The sequence below is a fragment of the Sceloporus occidentalis genome, unplaced genomic scaffold (assembly GCF_023333645.1).
Source record: "Sceloporus occidentalis isolate IW3139 unplaced genomic scaffold, rSceOcc1.0.p SCAF_1, whole genome shotgun sequence".
Taxonomy (NCBI): Eukaryota; Metazoa; Chordata; class Lepidosauria; order Squamata; family Phrynosomatidae; genus Sceloporus; species Sceloporus occidentalis.
The window spans coordinates 15,694,137-15,718,282 of record NW_028316981.1 but is presented as its reverse complement, the minus strand read 5'-3'; the positions used below and the strand labels follow the sequence as shown (position 1 = coordinate 15,718,282).

At 40.2% G+C, this 24,146-nt stretch overlaps 1 protein-coding gene across 2 annotated transcripts in view; it reads left to right on the top strand.

The window, feature by feature from the left end:
* LOC149320928 (histone-lysine N-methyltransferase EHMT2-like) overlaps positions 1-24,146 on the top strand; it is a 67,352-nt gene that overhangs the window by 16,513 nt on the left and 26,693 nt on the right. For both annotated transcript variants that reach the window (XM_089502734.1, XM_089502728.1), the window contains 7 exons: positions 10,510-10,653; positions 12,938-13,102; positions 16,170-16,284; positions 16,870-16,971; positions 18,708-18,853; positions 21,100-21,243; positions 22,449-22,678. In XM_089502734.1, coding sequence (XP_089358860.1) covers positions 10,510-10,653; positions 12,938-13,102; positions 16,170-16,284; positions 16,870-16,971; positions 18,708-18,853; positions 21,100-21,243; positions 22,449-22,678 — 1,046 coding nt within the window. The remainder of the gene's footprint in view (positions 1-10,509; positions 10,654-12,937; positions 13,103-16,169; positions 16,285-16,869; positions 16,972-18,707; positions 18,854-21,099; positions 21,244-22,448; positions 22,679-24,146) is intronic.

The following is a 24,146-nucleotide window of genomic DNA, read 5'->3' as shown; positions in this document are numbered from 1 at the left end:
CATCCTTTCAAATATTTAAACAGGGCTATCATATCACCTCTTAACCTTCTTTTCTCCAGGCTAAACATCCCCAGCTCCCTAAGTCGTTCCTCATAGGGCATGGTTTCCAGACCCTTCACCATTTTTGTCGCCCTCCTTTGGACACGCTCCAGTTTCTCAATGTCCTTTCTGAATTGTGGCGCCCAGAACTGGACACAATATTCTAGGTGGGGCCTGACCAAAGCAGAATACAGTGGCACTATTACTTCTCTTGATCTAGACACTATACTTCTATTGATGCAGCCTAAAATAGCATTGGCCTTTTTAGCTGCCGCATCACACTGTTCACTCATGTTCAACTTGTGGTCTACTTGGACTCCTAGATCCCTTTCACACGTAGTTTCATTCAGCCAGGTGTCACCCATCCTATATCTGTGCATTTTATTTTTCCGCCCTAAGTGCAATACCTTACATTTCTCTGTGTTGAATTTCATTTTGTTAGCTTTGGCCCAGCTTTCTAGTCTAATCAGGTCATTTTGAATCTTGATCCTGTCCTCTGGGGTATTAGCTATTCCCCCTAATTTGGTGTCATCTGCAAATTTGATAAGTATGCTCCCAATTCTGTCATCCAGGTCATTGATAAAGATGTTGAATAGCACTGGGCCCAGGACAGAGCCCTGTGGGACCCCACTGGTCACTTCTCTCCAGGATGAAAAGGAGCCATAGTTGAGCACCCTTTGGTTTCGGCCGGTCAACCAATTACAGATCCATTTAACAGTTCCTTTGTCTAGCCCACATTTTACAAGCTTGTTTGCAAGAATGTCATGGGAAACCTTGTCAAAGGCCTTACTGAAATCAAGATATACTATATCCACAGCATTCCCTTCATCTACCAAGCTGGTAATTTTGTCAAAGAAAGAGATTAGATTTGTCTGGCATGACTTGTTTCTCTGAAACCCATGTTGACTTTTTGTGATTATGGCATTGCCTTCTAGATGTTCACAGACTCTCTGTTTAATGATCTGCTCCAGAATCTTTCCTAGAACTGATGTCAGACTAACTGGACGATAATTGTTGGGATCCTCTTTTTTCCCCTTTTTGAAGATGGGGACAACGTTTGCCCTCCTCCAGTCTGCTGGGATCTCTCCTGTTCTCCAGGAGTTTTCAAATATGATTGCCAATGGCTCCGATATTACTTTTGCCAGTTCTTTTAATACCCTTGGATGGAGTTCATCTGGTCCTGGAGACATAAATTCATTTAGATTAACAAGGTGTTCCTCTACTATCTCTTTACTTATTCTGTGCTGAAATTCCCCTATTCTGTCCTCTGCTCCATTATCCTCAGGTTGAGCACCCTTTGCCTTTTCTGAGAAGACTGAGGCAAAGAAGGTGTTGAGTAATTCTGCCTTTTCTCTATCTCCTGTTAGCATTTTGCCATCCTCTTGACGCAGTGGCCCTACCGTTTCCTTCTTCTTCCTCTTGCTGCGGACATATCCAAAAAAGCCCTTTTTATTGTTCTTAACCTCTCTAGCAAGCCTGAGTTCATTCTGCGCTTTAGCTTTTCTGACTTTACCCCTACACATGCCTGCTATTTGTTTGAATTCCTTTTTCGTGATTTCCCCCCTTTTCCATTTCTTATACATGCTCCGTTTCAAACTTAGCTCGGTTGAAAGTTCCTTAGTCATCCATCCTGGTTTCTTGAGACACCTCCCGTTTTTCTTTCTCACTGGAACTGTTTGAAATTGTGCCTTCAGTATCTCCCTTTTGAGAACAGTTTTTTGCCAGTCTGTCTTGGCTAATGATGTTCACTTGGGACTGCTTGAATACATTTGTGTGTGTGTGTATTTGTTGTTGTGTGCCTTTCAAATCATTATTGACTTATGGTGACCCTATCAAAAGGTTTTCTGGGACTGAGAATGGTGACTTGCCCAACTCTATGATTCTATGATTCTACATACAGTCACAGGTAGTGGTTTCTATAGGAGTGCAGCGAGTCCACTCTAAGGTGCTGCATCCAGTTCCTAAAACAACTTCAATATCTTGGATAGCTCCTTTAAAGTCTAGAATAAAACCCAGAGCAGACTCACTCCCTGATAGGAAAGCCTTTCACAGGTTTTTTTTTTCTAGTTCTTTAGCAGATGACAATATTTCCTTAGCAGCTAAGGAGGGACCTCATTAATTCTGTTTTTCCTCTTCTTCATTTTTGAAAAAGCGTGTGTGCTCACTTTTCAGACAAAAAAAGATAAGATTGGTAATATGATAGTTCCTGCCCTTGGGCTTACAATCTAAGCAAGATATGACGTGCAAGGGAAAAGGGATGCAGAGGGAGAATGAATGAATGAATGAATTCCAAATACCCCTCCCTAAGCTGCAAATCCCAGGGTTTCAAAGCATGAGCCATGGCAGTTAGTGGAACCATAATGCTGTAAGTATACAAAAGGATCTTGTAGCACCTTTGAGACTAACTTAAAAAAAGAAGCTAGTGGCATGAGCTTGCTTAGACCTGAGCTTATTTCATCAGATGTTTGTAGGCTGAAGTCCATGGAAGCTCATGCTGTCACTTCTTTCATTCAGTTAGTCTCGGAGATGCTACAAGATCTCTTTGCACACTGATTTTCCAGACCAACATGACTGTCTTTGAATTCTACTACTATAATGCTATAAGTCAGGGGTAGGCAACCTTTTTGAGCCGGGGGCCAGGTTGCTGTCCCTCAGACAACTAGGGGGCCAGAGGCAAAAAATAAATAATTAAATAATAATAAAAATTAAATAAATAAATAAACCAGGACAAATGTAGGACAAAATTTTCAAGTGGAGGACACTTTTTTTAAAACATGGAAGACACGTGAAAAAATTTGTTGATTTTTTTAAAAATGTTAATATAAATGCATGTTTCTGAGGCTTCTATTGACAATTGCCCCCCCCTTGCCCCCTCGCACGAGAGGCCAAAGGCCCCGGCGGCAATCGGCAGCAGGACCGGGCTGGGGCCGGTCCCAAGGCCTCGCCGGGCCAGATTCGGCCCACGGGCTGTAGGTTGCCTACCCCTGCTATAAATAAATTGGATGACTGGCTCCCAGATGTGTCATCCTGTGCGCTTCCAACTGCCCTGGTGGCGCAGTGGTTAAATGCCTGTACTGCAGCCACTCACTCACAAACCATAAGGTCATGAGTTCAATACCAGCAAAAGGCTCAAGCTTGACTCAGGCTTGCATCCTTCCAAGGAGGTCGCTAAAATGAGTACCAAGATTGTTGGGGGCAATTAGCTTACACTTTGTAAACCACTTAGGGAGTTCTTAAGTGCACTGAAAAGTGGTATAGAAATGTACTTGCTATTGCTATTGGGTGACCTTGGCCAAGCTACACTATCTCAGCCTTAGAGGATGGCAGTGGCAAATCTCCTCTGAAGAAGCTTGCTAAGAAAACCTCATGATATGTTTGCCTTAGAGTCACCATAAGTCAGAAATGATTTCAAGACATACAGCAACAATAATCGATCTGTCGTGCTTTGATTGTGTCCTCCTGCTCCTTGTCTCATACTTAATCTTTTCTTTCATCATTTTGTTAACTTGACCTTATGACTGCTAAATCTTCCCATTTCTCTCTCCATTATGTTATCATCTCTTTCCATCCCTCTTCATACTCCTTTAATGATTTTTCCTTGATTAATATTGTTAGCTCACCCATTCCCATCATGTCATTATTTTTTTAACAGCCATTCTTCAGTTGTAGAATGTTGTGTTTCTTTTCAGACCTCGCCAGAGTAGTTTTTTTGGTGAAGAATGCTGGGAGTTGCAGTCCAACGTGATCCCTTCCATTCTGGAAGGATTTGTGGTGTAGCTTTAAGAGAACTTGCCAGTTTTTAAATTTCTCTTTCCCTCCTGAAGGCCTGGGAGGTGCTTGTCTCTCCCTCTCGGTGCGGTTGTATAGCTGAGATAGTCTAGTCATGTGGCTCCTCAGAAGTTAGTAGTTTCTCGTGTGTTGTAGTAATAAGGAACTCTGTTGTAGAAGGTACTCGAGTATCTATGTGTGTGAAAAAGCAGAATCTATGGGGTGGATTGTAAGCTGATCAGGTAAGCTCCCCCTTACCAGCTGCAGGGCATGTTTAAATGAAACTGTTCCTGGGCGTCCGTTCTCCCATTCAGAAGATTCAGGAGTAGAGGTGTCTCCACTACATAGAACCCCGATGTTTACATTGTTTTGAAAATTGGGTTTTTTAAGTGGGGAGGGAGTTATTGCAGAACTGCAATTTATTTACTGACATCAATATCCTAGCTATTTTTGTTATTTTCCCCACTGCTAATAGTACTTGAGTTAAGAAAAAGAAAAATCCCTATAACTGGTACTGAAGCGGAGAAGAAAAAAATGATTAAAAAGCACAAATGATGTGGGATTGTAAAGGTGGAGGTTATTTTTAATTTTGGTTTCCAGTTACTTATTGAAACGGGTGGGAAATCCTATGTGACCATTTGTGTTGACCGAGTATCTAAAAGGCAAGGACTGGGCATCCATTTGGACACACAAGTATTACGGGTTGAGTTTCCCTTCTCCAAAATGCTTAGGTCCACAATTGTTTTAGGTTTTGCAATATTTACATATACATACTGAGAGATCTTGGAGATGAGACCCATGTCTGTACATGAAACCCATTTATGTTTTGTATACATCTTATACAGATAGCCCAAAGATAATTTTATGAATTATATTTTTAATAATTTTATGTATGAAAAAATGTTTGCGTACACTGAACCATCAGCAAGCACAGGTATCACTTTCTCAGCCGCCCATATGGACGTTTTTGGATTTTGGAGTATTTCGGAGTTCTGGACAAGGGATACTCAACCTGTACTTTAAAAATGCCTTGAAACCCAGAGATCATTAAATGTCTATAATGATGCCAAGGAAAGAATTGACAGCTTCAAACAGATGTAGGGAAGTCCATACATGTCTGGGGATGGAAAAGAGAGGGGTAGGTTTTTCGGAGACCAGTTCTATCTTTCTCAGTAGACATAGTACTTCACTCTTGTCCTTTTGAGTCACCGGATCTACAAAATGTAATAGACTTGCTCTCTGAGACTGCTAAGTTGGGAGGCGTTTGGTTTGGGTGTTTTTAATGTGCAACTCTGCATAAAATGTGTAGTTCCTAACGGCAGAGCTTGGGGAACTTATTTTTGGGGACTATAGATTTCAGAAACAGAAAAGCTCTGTAAAAGAGAATTTATGCAGTTTGAAGTTCAGCTAATGCAAAGTTGTATGGTGTTCGCTGATGGCAAAAGTGGCAGATAACAAAGTGGCACCAGCTGTCCAGGGTCCTCTAAAACCACAAAAGGTGATAAGGCGTTATTTTGCCTCCCAGTGCCAAAGATAAGCCTTGTGTCCTTCGTTGGTGCTTACAGCACACTATCCACCAATGTTTCAAAGATAATAACAATTGTTCTAATCCATGGGAACAGTTTTCCTGACATGTGAAGCTATCAAGGTTTGATAGTGATCGAGAAGCCAGAAAATACCAAATGTTTTCTAAACACCTATTCTTTCGTTTTCCTTCATTTGACATTTTTTCTCTTAGGTTTTTTTAAAAAAATTCCTTCTTCCAAATAAAGTTTCATTGGAGATAATCTCTTGTGTGAACATTGAATATAACACTCTCCTTTGGTAGCGCTGTCAGATTCCCAGGATTTCCTGTTAATCTGTAAGATTATAAGTGTCACGGAGCATGACACTAGGGCAAAAAGCATGGAGGAGGAGGACGCTTCTGGATATTGTAGCATTGTGCAAATTCCATTGTACAGTTTCGCCCCATTCATTTCAGTGGAACTCTTCAAATTGACAGTACCATTGAGATCACTTTTAGGTTTTGTACTAGAGTTTGCTTATATCATAGAAACCTAGTAGATTATAAATTAAAGGAAGATTCATAATGGGAGGTATAACCATCAGTGTCCGGTGAGGAAGTCAGAGTGCTTTTTTTGTGTTATGTTAGGATTGTTGTTATATATTTTTTCTTTGTTTTTTTCTTTGGAGTTTTTATATAGTAGTTTTATGTGGTAGTTTTAAGTCATATAAATATAAGTTTAATAAAAATGAATTTTAAAAAGTGAAGACTACCATTGGATTCATTGATTATTAATTGTTTAGTGGTTTTTAATATTGTTGTTAGCTCCGTTTGACACTTTCTTGGTAAATGAATATCAGCTTACTGATATTTAACTACCACTTATGCCTTAACGTATGGCTGCTAGAGGATTTCAGATGAAGATATTCTGTATTCTTTTCCAACAAGCCAGTGGTATTCTTATTTATTTATTTATCTTTGTTCCATTTATACCCTGTCTTTATCCCAGCATATGATGCAAGGCAGTTTACGGTATAGATTTTAAAAAAAGTCTGCAAAAAACCTAATTATAAAAAAGGTTTTTAAAACAATTCAACAAGCAATCCTGTTAAAAATGCTAGTTTAAAGTGCTGTAAAACCTACTTAAAACATAATAAGGAAGATATACATAGAGCACACCGTACTGAAAAGTTCTTTTGCCACAAGCTGTCAACAGCCAGAGTCCTGTTTAAATACAAAATTTTGCCTGCCAGCAAAAAGAGACCTAAGAAGAGGCTCATATAATAATAATATAAAAAAATAATATATTTATTTGTATCCCGCCTCTCCCTTTTTGAGGATCTAGGTGCATCTTCTGTGCGAGGGAATTCCCCGGCCTGAAAACATTACTGCTGCTGCTGCTGCTACTACTACTATTATTAAAGGCTTTAATTCTGATTGTCATCAGCATGCTTGTGACGGAAGTGGGACCATACAGTCGTTCAGATAACCTGTCCTAAAATCATATCAGATTTTATAGTCCAGTTTAGTACACCATGCTGCCTGTATCCAGCCTGGTGTAGTGGTTTGTGCATTGGGCTACAATCCTGTAGATCAGGGTTTGATTCCCTGTCCAGACATGGAAACCCACTGAGTGACTTTGAGCAAGCCACACATTCTCAGCCCCAGACAACCCCATGACAGGTTTGTCTTAGGGTCACCGTAAGTTGGAAATGACTTGAAGACAACACAACAATTATGGCCACTAAAAACTCAGATTTCTTTAAAATCCTCTTGAACCAAGTTGTGACTTGGAAAGACTTTACGCCTGCCTCCTCTCTTAATTATAGGTTTCTCTGTGTGCAGATATCTTCAAATGGCTCCGAGTGCTAACCACAAAAGCAAAAAACAAAACAAAGCAAACTCCAAAGCAACAAGACATTAAGAATAATATTTTTAACAAGATATCTTTCGGCATATTTCTCTTTGCTTCTCCTTTAGCCCAGAGCCAGGTACTTGTAGATTTAAACTGCTGTTGAGTGAGTGTGAATAGAGTTTAGGAATATTATTTTTTGAACTATCTGTCCCAGAATCTCCCCGCCATTGGCCAAAAGTCTGAAAAGTAGTCTTTTCAAGCTCTGGATCACGGGGCCCTGTTCTCCTTTTGGTTGGTATGCAGTGCCAGTTGGATTGGCATGGACCAGCAATGGACCTCATGGACCTGCCTATGGATGTCACCAAATCTGCCACCTGACTCTGCTTGATTGACCCTAACTTCATATTTTTTATTTTTTTAAATAACTTTTTTATTATAAACCACAACAGACAAATATAAACCAATTTACTATATGCCTAAAAGCAAACATAAAGGGATAACAAACCTAATTGAGCTACCTGTCTAAAACTACCTACAACAAAAAGGGAAATAAACAAAAACCAAGGGACTTATGGCTTCCCATGTGCCTGACTATGGTTCTTTAGAATTAATTTTCTATAGCTATTCTAAAATTTATCCATATATTGAAAATACAAGCCACCTTAATATAATATTAGAATCAGCATGAAGCTGTGGTTTGAGCAGTGGAATATAGCTCTGGAGACAGGGTTCGAATCTCCACTCAGCCATGGAAACGCACTAGATGACCTTGGATGAGTCACATACTCTCAGCCCCAGAAAATGACTTGAAGGCACACAATAACAAAATAATAATCTTAACAATGTAAGTCTTAAAAGGGCATAAACAAAGTAAATCATTTTTCTATAAAATTCTCTACAAGATATAGCATCCCTTTCCCAAAACCATCACAGAACCCTTCTTATTTTTCATATATTCTGTTAACACCTTCCATTCTTTCTTAAAATGATCCATAGTTTTTTCATGTGTCAACATAATCAGCTTATCAATTTCTACAAAATCAAAGAATTTTAACAACCAATCTTTTTAAGATTATTGTCTCTTTTCATCGGTCATTCTGGCTATGGTTATCATATATTGTATTAATCTTAAACGATTCTTCTCCTGTTGTTCATCTAAGAGTCCTAGTAAGAACAGTCTGGGTTCCAGTTGAAATTTAATTTTCAATATTTTCAGTCGTCTTATGAATGTGAGTCCAAAATGTTTTGGCTTTCTCAGAGGTCCACCAGATATAGGGAGAAAAAGTTCCATTTTTTCCTGACATTTCCAGCATAAGTTTGAAGAGCCTCTATACATCTTAGAATATTTTCCCCAGAAGTTAAGTACTGATACATAAACATGTGCTTCATTTTCAAAGATTACTGAGTTCAGAGTGTTCACACATATGCGAGGTTGGTGGGTCATATTTTAATATATACAGTGCTCCCGCGCCATATATAGTTGAATCCATGGATAAAGAATCTGTAGATACTGAGGGCTGACTGTACAGTTTCCCCTTCTATATACACAAAAGGGCAATCTCCACTATTTGCAATGGCGTGCGCACAGGGGCACACTTCATCCAAGCCTATGGGACTTGAATAAGCGTGAGCCTCTGTTTTCATGGGGGTCCAGAATGGAGCCCCTGTGAAAATGGATTGCCTACTGTATTTTGTTTTAACACATTGTGAACTGGCTTGCAGCCCAAGTGGGGCAACAACATATAAATTAAATTAAATTAAATTAATAAGTAACATAAATCTGTATTTGGAGGGCCATGCCAGCTGGCCAACACATCTACCTGTGTTCCTACGCAAATAATGGTCTAATCTCCTTCCAGTTGGAAGTATTAGAGACGAAGTCTTTGTAGCTGGGCCCTTGCCTTTGGGATTTTCATCCAGAAAGAATCTTCTGTACTGGCTTTTTCCCCCTTAAGTGTCTGGATTGATTCCCAAAGTCCCAACCCAGCACAAAATGTACAGTTCTCACAGACCAGAGTTTGGGATAATTGCCCTTTTGGACTATACGTTCTGTGTTGTTTGTAGGATTCAGGGAGTCATATTCTGAAAAAGTATTTTTTCCAAGCTGTGCAAAATTCTGTTAGTTCCTTTTTTAAAAATGCGATGTTGTTTACCACTTCTCAGTGATTTTGTTGTTGTTCTTGTTGTGTGTTCGTAATGATTTTACAGGTCGAGTATACCTTATCCGAAATGCTTTGGACAAGAAGTGTTCCATATTGTGGGGTTTTTTTTTTTTGGGGGGGGGGGGGTTTGGAATATCTGTATAAGCTTCCTTATCTGAAATACTCGGGACCAGAAGTATAATGTATTTCAGATTTTTTAAAAAATTCAGAATATCTGTACAGACTGAATCTCCCTTATTAAAAATGCTTGAGATGAGAAGTGTTTTTGGATTTTGGATTTTTAAAATTTATCTGTCTGTCTGATTTTGGAATATTTGTATTTGTATATATGTACATAATGAGATATGTTGGGGATTGGACCCACGCTTGAACACAAAATGTAATTGTTTCTTATACCTTATACACATAGCTTGAAGGTAATTTTATACAATTTTTAAAATAATTTTGTGCATGAAACAAAGTTTGTGTCCATTGAACCATCAGAAAGCCAAGGTATTACTCAGTCTCCACGAGAGGCTGTATTTTTGCAGTATTTTGAATTCTGGATTGGGGAGACTCAACCAGTATTTGCAATAAACATAATGAGACATAATGAGACTGGAGAGAGGCTGAGGGTCAGTGAAATCATGGGAATAAAAATGCAGTGCTTGGCATGAATCCAGTCCTCTGACCATTTTGCAGATCCTTGCATCTCTTTCCAGCCTCACAAATGCAGTTGGCCCTCCATATCTAGGAAGTCTTCATCCACAGATCCAACAACCTACAGTTTGAAAACATCCAGAAAATATATAAATTCCTAAAGGAAACCTTGATTTTGCCATTTTTTGTAAGAGACCCCTTATTTATTTATTTATTTATGGTATTTATACTCCACTTTTCAGCCCTAAAGGCTGTCAGAGCAGCTTACAGATAGATATTCAGATGGTTCCCTGCCCTTGTATTTAATGGGACTTGAGCATCCACAGATTTTAGAGTCCAGGGGGATTCTGGTACCAAACCCCAGTGGATACCAAGGGACCACTGTACAGTACAGGATGTCAAAAGGTTTTAGATTTTGAAGTATTTTGGATTTTGGAATTCCAGATAAGGGATGCTCTACCTGTACTTCATAATCTGCTCTGAGAGCTGCTGTTGAACAAGGACTAACAGATAATGTAAATGAATAAACCTTTTCCCCCCAGATCACAGTAACAGAAGAGATGACTGCTCCAGCTACTGCGTCGCAGGAAGAAAGAGGCCAGGAGTGGGAGGCTGAAGTGGGAGACGACTTCACCCTTTACTATGACAGCTACTCTGTGGATGGCCATGTCGACTCAGACAGCAAGGTACTGAGGGGGGGAAATGCTTTCTTTGGAAGTGGCAGGGGCTGTTTTCACAGGGCTGAGAGGTAAGATGGTTGATAGCTAACACAAATATCACTTTTACCCTTAATAACCCATATAAAGCTTGTGGGCTTTGTATTGTTTGGAAGTCTTTGGTTTGGTGTTATGGCATTCCTGGGCAGATGCCAGGATTCCCATCAGGGTTTGCACTGAAAGCTAGCCTGGGCAGGATGATTTCAGTTTTCCACAATTCATATAGTGGTGCTATCTCATGGGCTTTGTGGAAAATTAAAATCACTCCCAGCCATCCAGTGCTTATTGTTGTTGTTTTAATTAGTATTTTTTTACAACAGTTGTACATCTTCTTCCTATTGTTATAGTGTTAACATTGTCGTCTTAAATATTCCATAAAATCTAATCTTAATTTACCCCTTCCTTCCTTCCCTTTATATCCATCTTTCGCCAAGTGCGATACTTTGCTGATTTCCTTCGATCCAGCCTCTTTTGCACAATTTATCACCAATTCTTTACTTCTTTTTATAAATACTCTTAATTCTTTCTTATTACAGAAGTTAAATTCTGAATTACTCAATTTTTTAATCTATTATACTTACCTACCATAGTTTTTTGTGGGTTTTTCGGGCCGTGTGGCCATGTTCTAGAAGAGTTTGTTCCTGATGTTTCGCCAATATCTGTGGCTGGCATCTTCAGAGATTCATGCCACTTCTCTTTCCTGTATTTTATTACTTTCTGGCATTGTTTCTCATATCTCTTAAGTGAGTTTTCATTAATCATAGTTGGTAGTTTATCTGTTTGCATTATATCCATTAACGTAATTAATCTATTATCCAATGTTGGTATCGTTTTGGTCTTCCAGTTTTTTGCCTAAATAATCCTTGCTGCTGTGATCATGTATAATATTTTTTGTGTGTTTTCCTTCTGTATTTTTATCTGTATTATTTAGTGCTTATTCTGCCAATGCTGTCCACTCCAAGGTCCAAAACAAACACACTGCAGAAACAATCCAGTTGGAGACCACTTTAACTGCCATGGCTCAATGCTAGGGAATCCTGGGAATTGTAGTTTATTGTGGCAACCACTTCCTGCTTTACACACTCTGGCCTGAAGTCTGTTGTTAATCTTGACTAGAGTAGATCCACTGAATCAATTAGACTTAATTAGATGTTGACTCAACCATTGTATAATCAATTAACTGGTTTTGCTCTAGTTGGGGCTAACCAACAGGAGGATGCCTGCTTCTGTCAGATATGTGAAATGTTTTTAAATGTGTAAGTTGAGTTATGGGTATTTTGGGGGAAAGTCATAATTCTGTGCTACTTTAACCCAAATTCTGACCCTGAAAGCTGAATTTTGTGAGATGCCTAAGTTGAAGAAGCATGCATCTCTTCCTTTACATAATATCATCTGCTTCGATTTGTTATGGGTGATAAGGGAGGAACTATGCCTCAGCATCGGCTTTGAAACCCTGTCTCAGAATGACTGGAAATGTGTGTTCTCCGCTTTTAGAAGTTTCAACAGGCATTGCCTACACACTTCCATTTGACGTTTGTCATAAGAACTGGTTATTTGTTTGCAAAGAAGTGGGAAAGAAACATGTGATCCTTGGGAAGCTACATTCCACAGGCAAAATCTCATGCTATGGTTTTCCATAGTTCCACAGAATGTCAGTGTACATAAAATTCTGTGTATAAATTATCTATGGTGTAGATCTCCTGGGGTCTAAATATTCTAAAGTCATCAGATCCTGTCTGATTTTGGAAGCCAGGCAGGGTCAGCCCTGGTTAATAATTGGATGGGATATCATCTACCAATACCAGATGCAGTAGTCGGGGGTGCATCCCCATCATGAGCCACACATCTTCCCTGTCAGTGGCAGCAATAAAAAACAACATTTTCACTTTAAACAAGATGCATGTTCCCTAAGTTCTTTATTTTAAAGTAGAAATGTGTGGGCTTTTTGTTTGTGATATTAGCAAATGGGAGAGGGTGCATGCTGGTTTCATGTTGCCCATCCCTGCTTTAGGGGAAAAGATGTCCTCCTTTATATCCTTGGCTTATCCGTCTTTATATCCATGTCTTTTGCTAGCTCTGTTTTTAGAGTATTTGTCTCTGATTATTTTGGACTGCTTGTCTCAGGCTGAATGGAACCAATGTAGGAATATACCATCAGGAAGGTAGGAATCCATCCTATGGGCACACCTCACTGTTCCTTCCCTCACTCTACTTAACCCTTGCTTCTAATTCCTCCTTTTATTTTATTTTGCAGTCAGATGCAGATGTTGCTGGAGAGCATATGAGTGAAGAAGAAGAAGAGGAGGAGGAGGAGGAAGAGGAAGAAGAAGAAGAAGAGGAAGAGGAAGAAGAGGAGGAAGAAGAGGAGGAGGAGGAAGAGGAGGAAGAAGATGAAGAATCTGGTAATCTCTCTGACAGGGTGAGTTGAAGCTTGTCTTTTTTAATTTTAATTGCTTGATTAATGAATACAGCGATAGGGCTTTTCCAGTTGTGGTCCCTCAGATTCAGAACTCCCTTCCTCCTGCTTTGTACTTGCACCTTCAGCCTCCTCAAGAGCTTTTAAAACATAGTTGTTCAAACTAGCCTTCCCTGAATAACTTTAATATGCATGTTCTGCTGTCAGCAATCTCTGGCTTGGCTTCACTCTTTCTATTTTGATTGTGCTGTTCTCCTGTATGTTTATATGTGCTTCTGGCAAGCACCTTTTCTAAGCTGATATGTAAGGGTGGATCTCTGAAAGGGGAAATTCCTACGTGGTCAACCAGCCGATACTAAGCTTTATTTCTTCTTTTGTTTTATGTTTTATTCTGTTCTACATTTTTATTCCCCTTTTCCACTTGACATTCCTCCCAGCCCCTGATTTTGATGCTGAAATAACTCTTTTAGTCTTGTAGGTACTTGGAGTTATGTATCTAAGAGAATAACCAAAGCCTTCACAGTGTTTATTCAGGGGCTTTTTAAAGGACCAGAGTACCATTTCTTTTGAAAGGAAAAAATGACAACAGAACATGTGCCTTTCAGACCTGGAAAACAATTCTTCAATTTTTAAAAATTTAATTTCCCTGGCCCAGTAACTTGTTAGGTCTTTGCTTTTTGATCTTGCTGCTTTACCAGTTCTGTTTTCTTTTCTTCTTCTTTCTTTTTTTCTCTTGCTTAGGGGCTCATACAGACAGGCCAAAATAAAGCTGCTTCGGGTCACTTTGGAGTTATGGTGTTTAAATAATTCAGGCAACCTAAGAGGCCAGAAGCTGTGCCAAAGGTACACTGCAGTCCTTAGGACTGGAGCGTGGTTTTGGTGTGGCTTCCGGCCTCTTAGGAAGCTTGCAGCATTTAAACAGCATAACTCCAAAGTGACCTGAGCAGCTTTATTTTGGCCTGACTGTATGGGCCCTAACTCTCTGAAAAAATACTGTAGGTATAGCAACTGAAAGCCAAACCAGTAGCCGAGTTAAGAGCAGTATGGGTTTTTTTTAGAAAAGTATACTGATTGAGTCTTCCTTATTCAGAATTTCAAAATCTGAAATATTCCAAAAACAAAACAAAACAAAAAATCCATGGATGGCCCTTTCCTCTGATGATTCAGTATACACAACCTTTGTTTCATTCACATTATTATTTTAAAAAATTATAAAATTACCTTCAGGCTCTGTGTATAAGGTGTATAGGAAATCTAAATTAATTTTGTGTTTAGACTTATGCCATCTCCAGGGTATCTCATGTATATATGTGTATATATATATATGCAAATATAGATATTCCAAAATCCAAATAAACAAAAATAAAAACAGGATACTTCTGGCCTCAAGCATTTTTTCAGATAAATGAGATTGAGCTTGTACCAGGTAGGTAGGGAGTTATCACATAAAATGGCCCCTCAAAACCTTTAATGAACAAACAGGACAGAATAGCTTTTCCAGCCTGGCACCTCCCCTCTCCCTTCAGGTAAGTACTAAAATAAAATTTTCATCATCTACTGGCAGTATGATCTGAGAAGAGGCAGTTTGGAAACACTGGCACAGATATTTACCTGTCACCTAAAGGACTTCAGTAACACCTCTGGGGGCAGGTGGATCGATTTGGGTGCATGTTCCATAATTTGGGGTGCAGCCAAAAGGAAGGCCTCTCTTGGTATTCTCCTGTCTAACCTTTGCAAACAAGCATATTTAGAGATCCAGTGTGGTGCAGTGGTTTGAGTCTTGACTCTTGAAGCCAAAATTTGATTCCCAGCTTAGTCACATGCTCTCAGTCCTAGAAAACTGGTGAAACCCACTGGCTGACATTGGCCAAGTCACATGCTCTCAGCCTCAGGGGACAGCAATGGCAGACTTCCTCTGAAGAAATCTTGCAAGAAAACTCCATGATAGATTCACTTTATGGTTGCCATAAATCAGAAATGACTTGAAGCACACAACAACATCTGTAGGACTTCGATAATATGACTTACTGGGCCAAGTTTGTACAGAAGTAGGTGGTCCTTCAAGTATACATTGGAAAGGATCAAAACCGGCTAGAGAGTCCCAAAAGAGTAATGGCCAGTTATTCATACGATCAAGTCTCCCTACACCTTTTGAGAGGTTCTCTTCATTCAGGGAATTTTCGTCCTGCACTCCGTGATTAAAACTACTTGTGTCCTTTCTACCAGTTCACTTAAAATAGTTTTTTTTTTAAAAGTCTTGAAATTAGACTTCTGCAGTAAAGAAAACATATTGAAATGAATCAAGAACCTGGTCACATATGTAGCCATCTTTTTCGCTTTTGGGTCCTTCGGGTACTTTGCTTGTCGAATCACTGTGTTGGAACAGACCTCAAGGATGTAGCCCCATCCCTGCTGCTGCAGGAATCCATGGCTAAAACATCCCTGACAGGTGGCCATCCAATCTTTCTTTAAAAACCAGTCTCCCTAGACCATTTAAGGTAGGAGTGGGCAGCATTTGGCTCTCCAGAGGTTGATAGATGGCCATGCCCATCATCCCTCACCATCAGCTCTGCTGAATAGTGCTGATGGGAATTGGGCTTCGGCAATATCTATGAGGCCACAAATTATTAATTTTTGCAGTTCCTAGTACTGTCTGTCAAAGTAGTGTGCAACTGTTCTGTCTTTTCTTTCTTAGTGACTGACATGTAGTGAAAAAAATAACTGATTAAATATTAGGAAAATATGGAAAGGTAAAAATAAATAATCGTATAGCTTAAAGCAGGATAGGAATCATTCAGTCCTTCCGATATTTAGATATTTAATTGTTTAATTAGAATGTACATCTTTGGCAGGGATATCTGTTTTACTGGTTTTATTTTTTATTGTATTTTTGTTGTATTTTATTTTTTATTGCCTTGTATTAATAACAGTATAAAGAAAATAATAATAACAACAATATTTTCTTGTTAATTTTAAGATGATGATGATGATGGACTGCAGCTCCCAGCATTCCTTTCTTTTGGCTATGTTGTATGCTCCCCCATCTCATGTTCTCCTTTCTGTGCCCCAGAGTGCTGCCTCCAGCTCCAAACGAAAGGCCAGGAAACGCTGGCGGAACGACAGCCCCTGGGTCAAGCCGTCACGCAAGCGGAAACGCAAAGAGCCTCACCCCAAGGACAGCAGAGGTAATTGTCCACCCAGGAGCTCCAGAACCAAAACTGGCATGGAGCAAAGAAAGGGCAGGGGTTGTTCTGCTGGAGGTCAGTTGCACTGCCAGAATTAGATATGAAGAACTACAAAAGGCCAACCCTGGAAAAAAAAATTTCTGACTCCAGCTCCCAGAATCCCTCAGCCAGCATGGCCTTTGGCTGTTTAAGTTGTCTGGGGTGAGCAGTGGGAAAGCCTAGCTTGAAGATGTCAACAGGACTATGCTTTTAAACTGTTTTATATTTATTTCATTTTTAAAAATACTATTTTAAGAAGAGAGGTCTTTTTTTAAAAAAATGATTGGAGTTTAACCCTATTTTGGATCTCGTATTGAGAGAAATAAATATATAAATACAATACAATATATAAGTACAATAGAAATAAAACAAACAAATCAGCTGTTCAGGAGAATGAATGCCCCCCCACTCCAAAAAAATAACAAAAACAAATTTCCAAAAGGGTATATATCTCACTTAACTGAACAGCCATTAAAATGACAGGCGAGATTTTACGGAGGGTTCAGTGCATTGTTGTTTTTCCTCATTCGCTTTCTCCCTCTCTAGGCCTGAATGGTGGTCCTTCAGCCACCCAGAGTGAATATACAGAGGTGCCTCTTGGCTGTTTGGAGCTGCCCAACGAAGGGGCACTGTCCCCCAACAATGCTGGTGCGTACTCCCTCTTCTCCCTCATGAGATCTTGTGCAATTCAGCCAGGACAATGTGTGGTGGGCTTTGAGTTTGTTGGGTTCTGCATCCTCTCAGAGGAGATAAATCTCTGTTTCATGCTGAGGAAAGCTTTGGATGGCTTTGCCTTGATTTATAGAGCCATATTTACTCTGGGACAAGCAGGAGGACAAGCAAGTTCTGGCAACCAGTTGGATACCAGACAAGCTAGCAGTTTGGGCACTGGGCAGCTGTTGTGTTTCAGTTGTCTCCTTATACAGGTATTCCTTGGAATCAATTACACTTTTAGGTTGGTGGCCTGTTTTGTTTTTTAAACGGGCTCCTCACATCTATTAGTACAAGTTAATAATAATAGTCATCTCTTCACATTTGCAAGTTTAGTGTTTGTGCATTACTTTGTTTACTGGCACCTCTGTTGCTGCTCTTTATGCAACTGGGAAAAAAATGTTCTCTCTAAGCATTTCTAGGTCTTCCAGCATAATTCTATGGCCAATATTAGCATAGAATCACCAGATAGATTCTATTTGAATAGAATAGTGCTGGAGGACCAAGAAATGTCTAGAAAAGGGTTCTCTCAGGTAAAAACAAAACAAAACACTACTATGGTTCAGAACAAAGAGTGGGAACAGTGTGGTCTTCCAGAAGTTGTTGGATTGCAACTCCCAGCAGTCTTAGCCAGCATAGCCAATAATGTGGAATGCTGACAGTTGTAGTCTAGTAACATCTGGATAGCTGTGTGATTTCCATCCCTAGTTTACATAGCACAGTATCCTACTTTTTCTTTCAGTGACCAGTCACTTTTCCCAGTGGAAAACCTGTAAGCAGGAACCAAGTTTAGTGACCCTGCTCTCTTGTTTTTTTTTTTCCCCAGAGGCTGAGATTTAGAATTATGGTGCCTCTGAAATTGGAGATAAAGTTGCTATCCTGGCTAGTAAACAATGAACCCTGATCTCCAGATTCATATTTCAGCTCTCAGACCACTATGCCACATTAGCTGTAGATATTGTTTGTTATTGCATTTTTTTTTATCAGAGAAGGGTATCCATTAGATTATTTATCTTCACTACCAAAATGTCTTGCATAGACTTCCCAGACTGGAAATTGGAGAGGGGTCCTGTCTGTTTAACACTTGTGTAGAATTGAACAGTTATTGCTTGCCATGCAACTAGGTAACAAGCAGCACTTCTTTTGCACAGCCATTAAAGGTTGTCCTTCTCCAGTTTTCACTCTGACAACTCTAGTTTTGGGCCATTTCTAGAGTGTTGTTGCTTTGTGTGCCTTCAAGTCATTTCTAACTTTTGCCAACCCCAAGGTCATCCTATCATTGGGTTTTCTTGGCAAGGTTTGTTCAGAGAAGGTTTGCCCTTGCCTTCCCCTGAGGCTGAGAGCATGTTACTCATCCAAAATCACTCAGTGGATTTAATGGTGGAATGGGGAATTGAACCCTGGTCTCCAGAGTCATTGTCCAACACTCAAACCACTATACCACGCTGGCTCTTCAATAGTATAGCATGTTGAACCCAAATTGTTAGACCAGGAAATGGTGCAGTATTGAGGAAAGTGGCTGCTGGTTCAAGACTCATGAAGTCTTGTTGCTGTCATGCTTAAAAAGCTTGTGGCCTGTGAACTACACTGTGGACAGGAGTCAGATTTTGTACATGAAAACAGTCATTATCCAGGCTTTCGTTTTTTCTCTCCCCCCTCCCCAACCTCCACAGGGGTGTCGAATGAGACGAGTTCTCTGGAAACAGAACGGTTTGAGGAGCTGCCCCTGTGCTCTTGCCGCATGGAAGCCCCAACGATTGAGCGCCTCAGCCAGCAGGCTGGAAATCAGTGCATGGCAACGGAGAGTGCTGATGGAGAGGTGAGATGATGAAGGATTTGGAAGGAAGCAGTCTTGGGTGCTCTTGCAAAGGGATCTTGTAGCACCTTTGAGAAGCTTTCATAGACTCGGTCTAATTCTTCTTTCCATGGACCTGAAGAAGTCTTTCACTCAGTTAGTCTCAAAGGTGCTCCAAGATCCCTTTTCATACTGATATTCCAGACTAACACAGCTGTGGGTGCGTCTGCGCTGTAGAAGTAATGCAGTTTGACAACATTTTAAGTGCTGTAGCTCCATCCTATGTAATCCTGGACTTTGTAGTTTTACAAGGTCTTTAGCCTTCCCTCTCAAAGGCTGTTGGGGTCTCACAAACCTACAAATCCCAGGATTCTGTAGGATGGAGCAATGGCAGTTAAAATGGTGTCAAACTGCATTATTTCTACAGTGTAGATACACTGAGTCCCTGAATTCTCTAACCCCTTTGGTTCTTTCGTTCAACATATTTTAGAGACTGCCTCCTTTTTGTTTCATACCATTCAAAAGAGTCTTTGCTTGCCTTGCATTGACTTTGAATGATGATGATGATAAAATTGCTGTTAATGTTTTTGCCTTTATGGCTTTACTGTTTCATATTTTTTGTGTACTACTTTTGTGGTTTGGGAGTTGGAAGGGCAGGGTAGAAATACAAATAATTAATGTGTGGAAATAAAATAATTGCTCTCTATAAATCCAATTGCCTATGGAAATAGAACTAGATAGGACACAGAAAAATAAAGAGGAGGTATCAGCAAGCATGGGGCACCCTAAGACTTTTAGAGGTTCTCACACAAACACAAACAATTTAAAACAACAAGTCTAATAGTCCAATGATTTTTTAAAAAAGAATTAAAGTTGCTTATTGATTTTATGTTATAGCATCATAAAACACCTCGTTCCTCCCTTTAAAGTGGTAAATAAAAGTACTTTTCAATTAGGTTACACAGCCGTAATACTGCAATAAAAGTTGTCAGAAATGTTTGCTTAACATCGTCAGCTACCATGAGGTAGAGAAAAGTGCAAAATGTCTGTGATACATATTATTTTTCATATACAGAAAATATATTATTTTCTGAGAAGAACATTCAAAGGTGTGAGTCTGTGGTGTAAATCAGAACTTGGAAAGTTTTTTTAAGAATTTTTGTTTTCATAACTTGCTCTGATCAGTTAGAAGTCATGTTTCGTCACTATTTATTACACTGTTAGTAAAGATTCTCCATATGCTTGTTAGCTATTGTTACTTTTTTAAAAAACAAAAACCTTAGGCTCACTAGGGGAATGACAGAAGATTCCAACAATTCCTGTCAAGATGCTCCAAAAATATCCTTTAAAGTAACATTGAAAAGTAACTAGAAAATGTTACTTGTTATACCAGTAAAGTAACTTTGTCCAGTGGCAGCTGGAAACTCCATTCCAGTGGATTGGTGAATCTAAAGGAGCTCTCAACCACATTCCCAAAGTAGGTGTAGCATGGATATGTCCTTTCTTGTTTGGACTAAAACCCAGAGTGGATTCACTGCACTACTGAAATCAGACTCACCAGCTGCCACTGGCTTCTTCCCTGGTTGTTTTATTTCTATTGTAAAAAAATAATAATGATAACTAAAATATCAGATACCCAAAGTAGTAACTTGTTAAGATAATTACATTTCTGGTATCTCATTAAGTCCAAATAGTTTGTCTCCTTCAGAACTAGGAGGAAACCAGCAGGTAGAAGATGTTTTCGGTTCAGGCAGGCTTTTGGTAGGAGACTATCTCCAGAGGAAGCAGCTTTTAATGGGGTGGATGTAATTCCCACCCCAGAGGGTGCTTTAAAATGGTTTCTAAATTGTGTTAAAAGTCATTATTTTTTAATGTGGTAAAGCACAAAGATTAATACTAAGCTTTAAGTATTATTTAATTTCTAAAACAATTTAAACTTTGTTAAATATATTAAAGGGCATCTTACAGTTGTTTTAGCTGCATTTTCATTCTCAGCCATGTTTTGGGCCATCTTGAAATCCTAGTCATGGATTGGAAAAGGGCTTTGATTCCAGGGGGCCCTGCGGATGGGGAAAAATGCAGATGCTCAAGTCCCATATCAGTGGGTGGTGCTACGTGCACACATCAATGTCAGTGCATCCATGATCAAGCGGCATCATTGAATAATATGGGACATGGTGAGCTGTGGACATGCCAATCCAATGGATAGCTATCCCAACAATGTGATAGGCTCACTATATAAATAATCATCCTGTTTTGTGTATTCCTAGCTGAATGGCTGCAGCAGTAGCATCTTGAAGCGAGAGACAATGCGCCCCTCCAGCCGAGTTCCCCTCATGGTGCTGTGCGAGGCCCACCGGGCCAGGATGGTGAAACATCACTGCTGCCCTGGATGTGGCTACTTCTGCACCGCGGTGAGAAAAGATAACCAAGGAAATTGTGTTGGACAGGATGGGGAGGATGGTACACAAGACCTGAGGGATCCATTGTCAAAACTTGTCTGAGGGGAAGAACATGGTTCCAGGGAGCCAGGCGTGAAGCCAGATTTGAGCCATAGAATTGGAGGGGGCTGCACAGGCCATCAGATCCAACTTCCTGTCCAGCCCCTTTTTGAAGACATCCAGGAAAGAGACCCCACCATCTCTGTTGATAATTGCCTCTGTAGCTGAACTGCTTTTACCATCAAGGAGTTGCTTCTAATGTACAGTTGAAATCTACCTTCCTATAATTTAAAACTTTTAGTCCTTGAGATCCAGGGCCAACATTTATAGTACGCAGAGTGAATCAGTGACCCAAAGTAGCAATAACTGAGATGAAACAAGGTTTTGGAGGAGATAGGCATCTGCTATACAGCCTGGTCTGCAACCTCAAGTGTGGTGGAGGCTGTCCCATGGCCAGGATTGAAGAAAAAGTCAAATACCAGTTCAGTCAGTTTCTGCCAATGAAATGAGAGGGAGTGCCATGTTGTTGTTTTCTTCAGGCAGCCAAATGTCATGTGTGAGATCTGTTGAGATCATTTACTGCATTTTGTGCCTGAAGTGTAGTAGGGGAAGAGGTATTTATATATCTCTTCATTTATTTAGAGTATTCATACCCCACAAAGGATCTCAGAGCAGCTTACAAATAGTTAATTTAACAGTTCCCAGCCCTCAGACTTACAATCTACAAAGACATGATACAAAAGGAGAAGGGAATGGTAGTAGGGAAAGGGATCAAGTCCAACCAATACTGCCAGTTCTTCTCTCCCTCCAAGGCCAAGGATGATGGCAGTTGGAATGGAGGGAGCACCTTCCATCAGTCTCTGGGGCTAGGTATGGTGGAGCTGTGCCTGCCTCCTATCTCCCTCTGAGACCAGGGTGGTGACAGTTTAGATGGAGGGAGGGCCTCATTCAACAACAGACAAGGGCTGAAGGCTTCAAATATTTTTTGCTTGTTCCCTCCAATTCAGAGGAATTTTTTGTTCCTACCAGTTGCAGAGGTTGATTGTTTCATGTTTCTGTTCCCTTCTGAAACATGGAACTGCTCACATTTCTGGCACGCTCAGTCGTTTGGTCTGTGAAGTTTTTGGCACCAGTTGCCCAGAATCCTTTTGACAGCCTGTTTTTCCTCCCCTCCTCAGGGTACTTTCCTTGAATGCCATCCTGACTTCCGTGTAGCTCATCGCTTCCACAAGGCCTGTGTTTCCCAACTCAATGGCATGATCTTTTGCCCGCACTGTGGAGAAGATGCTTCTGAGGCCCAGGAAATCACAATAGCCAAGGCAGATACCTCCACTCCTGTCCCTATTCCATTATCACATGGACAGGGTGCCTCTGAGGGTACAGGTCGTGCTGACACTACCCAGCCCAGGTGAGGAGGGGGTGGCAAACTAGGAGGCTGGAACCTGAGGAGATTGCGGAAATATATACTGTACTTGGCAATTCCCAAGTCTGCAAAAGCTTATACTACAACTTATCTCACACAGTTAAGTCTCAAAGGTGCTACAAGATCCCTTTGCATATTGATAATTTCCAGACTACCTTTTTAGTGTATAAAATTGAAACTTGGGGAGGGAATGTGACTTTTGTGACTACAGACTGAGTATCCTTCATCCGTAATGCTTGGGACTAGAAATGTTTTGGATTTTGGATTCCCCCCCCCCCCCCCCCGGATTTTGGAATACCTTTATTTGCATATATGTTCTGAATGAAATGTCTTAGAAGTGGGACCCAAGTTTAAACACGAAATTCATTAATGTTTCATATACACATAGCCTGAAGATAATTTTATACACAATAATAATATTTTTGTGCATGAAGCAAATTTTATATACTTTGAACCATCAAAAAGCAAAAGTGTCACTATCTAGGCCACTCCTGTGGACAATTTCAGCTTTTGGAGTACAGTCTCTCATCCATTTTATCTGACTTGGAATCCGTGTCCCTTTGTCTTTTGTGGATGGCAAACGGAGGGGGACAAAATAGGGTGTGTGCCCACCACCATTCAAGTCAATGGGCTTGAATATCAGCGATTTTCCAATTTTGTGGGGGGGTGGGGGAGGGTATCCGGAATGGATCCCCTGCGAAAATGGAGGTGCGACTGTATATCGGATATGGCATTCTGGGCTAGGGATGCTCAACCTGTATTTTATTTAATTTAATTTTAGCCAAACATTTGTCCATGAAATCTCATGCTAGAATAAATCAGTCACAAAGATGCTATTTTATTTTTCATTCTGTACTCCCTACCCCCATTTCATTTTTATGCTGAAACAGACCAACTTTTCAATTTCTTGTGAATAGATCTTTATGCAGTTCTCATTTCTCTGAGAAACCTGGAGCCATTTGAGTCATAATCATTTAAAACCATTGTATTACATGTAACTGTTTGTATTTCAAGTTCTCATTCCCTTAAGTCATTCCCTTATGTTTCCTTCTCTTTCCCATCCCTTCCACACCATATGTCCCAGCTGTTGCTCGATCCTATATGAGACCCCCTGTCTTGAAACTTTCCCCTCACCTTTTTTTCTTTTTCAAGTCAACTAATGATTGCAAGGCTTGAGTTGTGCAAGTTCTCCAAAAGTTCTCAGAAAGCAGGTGTGTGTGTGTAATGAGTGTGTATAGCAGGGGTAGGCAACCTGCGGCCCGCGGGCCAGATGCGGCCCGGCAAGGCCTTGGGACCGGCCCCAGCCCAGTCCTGCCGCCGATTGCCGCCGGGGCCTTTGGGGGGCAATTGTCTATAGAACCCTCAGAAACATGCATTTATACTAACATTTTTTAAAAAATCAGCAAATTTTTTGTGTGTCCTCCATTTTTTTTTAAAAAAAGTGTCTTCCATT